Source organism: Triticum aestivum, chromosome 7D (genome assembly GCF_018294505.1).
Source record: "Triticum aestivum cultivar Chinese Spring chromosome 7D, IWGSC CS RefSeq v2.1, whole genome shotgun sequence".
Taxonomy (NCBI): Eukaryota; Viridiplantae; Streptophyta; class Magnoliopsida; order Poales; family Poaceae; genus Triticum; species Triticum aestivum.
In genome coordinates, this window is record NC_057814.1 from 469,617,683 (window position 1) to 469,622,373 (window position 4,691).

Genomic DNA, 4,691 nt, shown 5'->3' on the forward strand with positions numbered 1-4,691 from the left:
TTGAAATATCTGCCCATTCATTGTAAAAGGCATGAGAATGTGCTAAATAACACGAGCATGGTTTTCCAGACCATTCTTGTGCACCTTTTCATGCATCGATTGTTTGAATTTGAATTAGGATTAATTTGATAAATGCCACTACAATTTTGGCGATTCCGAAAAATGCCACTCCAATTTGCAAACTTCGAAAAATGCCATTCCAATTCTCGCATACTTCTGTCGATGCCACTCCAGCCACTTGAGCTCGTTTTTTTGTTAAAAAACACTCACGTATACGTCCTGTACTTTCTTTTGGACACAAATGCCCCTGCATCCATCTGGTTAGCATGCACCAGTCCAGCCTGTGCCTATCTTCTTCCTCCTGTTCCTCTCCCCATTCCCCTCCTCTCTTGTCAAGAACCCTAGCCGCCGCACTGCTGCTGCTGCTGCTCCACATCGTCGACCGCACCCCTGCTGCTACACGTCCACGTGCTGCCGCCCCTGCTACTCGATCCCCGGCGACGCCCCTGCTGCTACTTCTCATCGTCGGCAGGAGCTCCAGCCGGCGCCGCCCCCACCAGCAAGCGAGCATGGCGGCGGTGACCATGCTGGAGGCCACTTGAATCGCATCCCCGAGCACCTCTGCCGAAGATTTGAAGCTCCCCCACTGCAATGTCATCCTCGGCCCCGAAATCTCCGTAAGTTTGCATAAAATTTGCTGAAGTTCCAATGATTTGTGGCCCGTGTGTTTAGTTCTTCTCCAATCGTTGATGTTTGATTACCCATATGATTTTGGTAGGTGAAGTGGCAGCAATGTTTTTAATTTACAAATTTTTGTGGAGGCTTTTTTCTGTACAAGTCCTGAGGGTAGGTAGAATTATGTGAAGGGAAGGACTCTGATGTGGACCGTAGACGTAGAAAAGTTCAGCATTGATGCATTATCACGACAGCTAGCTATAGAGTTGAACATTAGCAGTAATCAATTGGTGGCACTCTTGTATTTTGACAAATTGTTGGGTGAAGATGTCAGGCTGTTGCATGATGAGCAGCAGTACATGATGTTTGATATGTATGCAGCTGAGTTGAAAGTGCCACTTAGTGTGGTAGTGGTGGATGCAATTGGATCTGGTGTACTCAATTGTGGAGCCAAAATTGCAGATTTTGTTCCTATTAATGTTGTGCCTGCTGATGATCCATTAGTCATGGGCACTCAAAATTGTGCAAATACGATCCAGCCGAATGATGCACAAGCTTACCACCAGACCAACAGTACTAATTGTCCAACTAGGCCAACTCAGCCCGCGCCGCCTCCTGTCGTTGAGAGTGCCACATCAGAGGTTGGCAGTACAAGCCAGCCTAATATGCCACATGCTGACCAACAACAAGAACTTCAAAATCCTTCCACTGATCCATTTTATTACGAGGAGGAGTATGTTGGAGTAGATGATGAACATCTAGTAGGTGTTAGCATTCCTGAACCTACTGTAGTGCAAGCACCGGCTACAACTCCTGATGAGAAAGCTGAAGACGAGGAGGCCGAAGATGATATGTATATCTCTGATATTAAGCATCTTATCCAGCAGGAGGAAGAGGTTACTGACATGCCTATTCAGTACAATGTGGCAACTGATCCTTATAATGCTGACATTAAAGTGGGGGTTCTTTTTCCTGACATTGTAACCTTTAGGAAAGCAATAAGACATCATGCTGTCGTAAAGGACTTTGAGCTTGCTAAAGTGAAGACTGATCCTACTAGATTCATCGCTAATTGCTCATATGCTAGTTGTCTTTGGCGCATCCACGCATCGAGGTTGCGTGATCAACAAGTTGTCATGGTATGCTTACTCATGTTGTAATTATTTGTGCATTTTATCACCTTTCTCTGATGGCTGTTATATCCGAGATGTATCTTGTTTTTGTGTGTGTGAAATAACCATGGCATCTTTGTGCAGATAAAGAAGATTCCCTATGAGCACAATTGCCCTACTACAAAGCTTGTAGACAGCAAAATGGCAACACAAAGTTGGATTGCAGAGAAGCTTGTTGATTGGGTGAAGAAAAACCCAGGAGAGGGAGCAAAGGCAGCGAAAACTAAGTTGGAGGGTGAGTTCAACTTCAAGCTGAAGTATTCCAAGGCTTGGGAAGGTATGAAGATAGCTCTAGAAGAAATGCATGGTAAATATGAGGATAGTTTTCAGTTGTTGTTCAATTGGAAACAGAGATAGAGAAGAGATGCCCTGGTAGTATTGTTGAAATTGATTTGGTCAAGGAAAAAGATAAGTACTATTTCAACAGAGTCTTTGTAGCTTTCAAACCCTGCATAGATGGTTTCTTAGCTGGATGTCGACCATACATAGGAGTAGATGCAACTGCACTGAATGGCAAATATGTTGGTCAATTAGCATCAGCGACCGGAGTTGATGGACACATCTGGTTGTATTATGTAGCATATGCCATATTTGATTCAGAGACTATAGAAAACTGGGTATGGTTTATGCAGCAGCTGCGCAGGGCTGTAGGATGTCCACCAGGGCTAGTAATTTCCAGTGATGCTTGCAAGGGACTAGAAAACGCAGTTGAAAAAATATTCCCCAAGTGCGAATATAGGGAGTGTATGCGGCATTTATACCAAAAATTTATGAAGAAATTCCATGGTAAAGTGTACACAGACCATTTGTACCCAGCTACTAGGGGATTCACAGAGCACAAATTTAGATGGCATATGCAGAAGATATTTGAGGCAGATCCAAGTGCCATAGAGTACCTTGAGAAACACCATAATAGGATTTGGTATAGGTGCGCCTTTGGTGTGGATAGCAAGGTTGATTATCTCACTAACAATATTTCTGAAAGTTTTAACAAGCAAATCAAAGATTTGAAAGGGTTAAATTTGTGTGAGCTACTGGATAGGATTAGAGAGCTAATAATGGTGAAGTTTAATGTGAGGAGGCATGTTGGTAGGTATTTGGCTGGCATAATCTTGCCCGAGGTTCTCAAGAGGCTCAATGCACTCAGTAAAACAATTGGGCCCCATAAAGTGGCGTGGAATACAGAACATGAGGCAGAGATTACACTATATGATGTGAAAGCATATGACCAGAGGCACACGGTTGATCTAAAACAGAGAACATGCTCATGCCGGAAATTTCAAGTTTCTGGGCAGCCATGCATTCATGCATTGACTTTCATTTGTTCAATGAGGGGTGCAAATATTGAGTCATTTGTTGATGAGTATTACAGTGTGGCAAAATTTCAGGCTGCTTATGCTGGGGCATTGCCAACCATGACAGATAGGACACAATGGGAGCAAGTTGACCTTGGATTCATGGTTTACCCACCTGTACAAGAGAAAAGGCCACCTGGAAGGCCTAGGGTTCAAAGAATTAGAGGATTTCTTGAAGACCCAGGCAGGAAAGTAGTGAAATGCAAAAAATGCGGTCGAAATGGCCACTTTGCGAAAACTTGCAATCTCCCTCCTTTAGTTATTGCAGAACCACCACCAATGGAGCACACTCCTACTAAAAGGTGCCATTGTACTTACCTAAATTTGATTATGTCAATTGGGTTAACGTTGCTAAACCATTTCACCTTTTTCTATCATGCAGAGAGAGAGATGCTACTGCAACCGAGGAGGAAGTTGTGGAAGATGACGAACCTATCGCAAATTATAAAAGGTAACGTATGTTCATTCTTTTACTACAAATTATATTTAGGAACACACAATACTTATTTTTGACATATGCTCTTAATGTATGTGCAGACAGAAGACTCCTGTCAAGAAGAACACGCCGGTCAAGAAGACAACGCCGGTCAAGAAGAAGACGCCGGCTAAGAAAATGACGCCGGTCAAGAAGAAAAAGACATCGGTCAAGAAGACACCGGTTAAGAAGAAGACGCCAGTCAAGAAGAAGACTCCGGTCAAGGGGAAAGGCAAGCAAAGTGAAGGTACCGGAAAGGAGAAAACTGCAGGGAAGAAGAGCAAAAAACTGCAGTTTGTTACACCATCTACTAGTGATGCTGTTCTCAAGCCAACTCTAGGAACTAAGAAAAATTTGCTTTATTGGCTTGGGGGCTGAATTTGCTTGAACTGGACCATGTATGTGTATGTGATGCTCAAACTGGAGCTTCAACCTCTGTGTGTGTGTGTGTGTGTGTGATGCTCAAACTGGAGCTTGAACTTGTATGTGTGAGGCTCAAACTAGAGCTTGAACTTGTGTGTGGGATGCTCCAACATGAGCTTTAAGACTATTTTGGTTCATCTACTGTTGATGCTCAAAATGGAGCTTTAAGACTATTTGGTTTCATCTTTTATTGATGCAAAATATTATGACTTGTCATCTGATGCAAATTATATGTATTTTGGTAGAGGTCATGTCCATTTTTTCCACTAGCTTCATGCTTTGTTCATGGACAAATATTGTGACAGTACATTCATGCTTCCTCTGCACAATACATTCATGCTTCTTCTGCATAGGAAAATAACACATTCTTCATTACTCATTTCTCTGTACAGCCACTAGTTACATCTTTTTCAGTACAACCACTAGTAATGCACACATTACAAGCACACAAATGGCACATATTTTCTCAATCTTCAGTTCTTCCATCTTCCATTGTGCAAACTTCATTTCAGCAATCTTCAGTTCATCCAAAAACAAGCCACCTGCATCATTTTTCTTCCTCTTAGATTCAGCAAGGCGACCTGCGATCTT

At 42.8% G+C, this 4,691-nt stretch overlaps 1 protein-coding gene across 2 annotated transcripts; it reads left to right on the top strand.

The window, feature by feature from the left end:
- The first annotated feature begins 311 nt into the window (after positions 1 to 311).
- On the top strand, positions 312 to 4,271 carry LOC123165003 (uncharacterized). 2 transcript variants are annotated; one of them, XM_044582627.1, is made up of 6 exons: positions 312 to 677; positions 779 to 1,814; positions 1,932 to 2,124; positions 3,270 to 3,504; positions 3,585 to 3,653; positions 3,740 to 4,271. In XM_044582627.1, exons 2-6 carry the CDS (start codon positions 879 to 881, stop codon positions 4,053 to 4,055), a joined length of 1,749 nt encoding a protein of 582 aa, XP_044438562.1. In that variant the 5' UTR covers positions 312 to 677; positions 779 to 878; the 3' UTR covers positions 4,056 to 4,271. The 2 variants fall into 2 exon arrangements, with proteins under 2 accessions (XP_044438562.1, XP_044438563.1); XM_044582628.1 differs by lacking the exon at positions 779 to 1,814 and having other exon boundaries at positions 321 to 677; positions 1,932 to 3,504.
- Positions 4,272 to 4,691: the final 420 nt, after the last annotated feature.

Bases quoted from the DNA above. Each gene is read 5' to 3' on its own strand.
- LOC123165003 (XM_044582627.1), top strand. From the start codon at position 879: ATGTGGACCGTAGACGTAGAAAAGTTCAGCATTGATGCATTATCACGA. The intron at 3,505-3,584 runs GTGCCATTGTAC...TCTATCATGCAG, and splicing joins GAGCACACTCCTACTAAAAG to AGAGAGAGATGCTACTGCAA. The intron at 3,654-3,739 runs GTAACGTATGTT...ATGTATGTGCAG, and splicing joins CCTATCGCAAATTATAAAAG to ACAGAAGACTCCTGTCAAGA.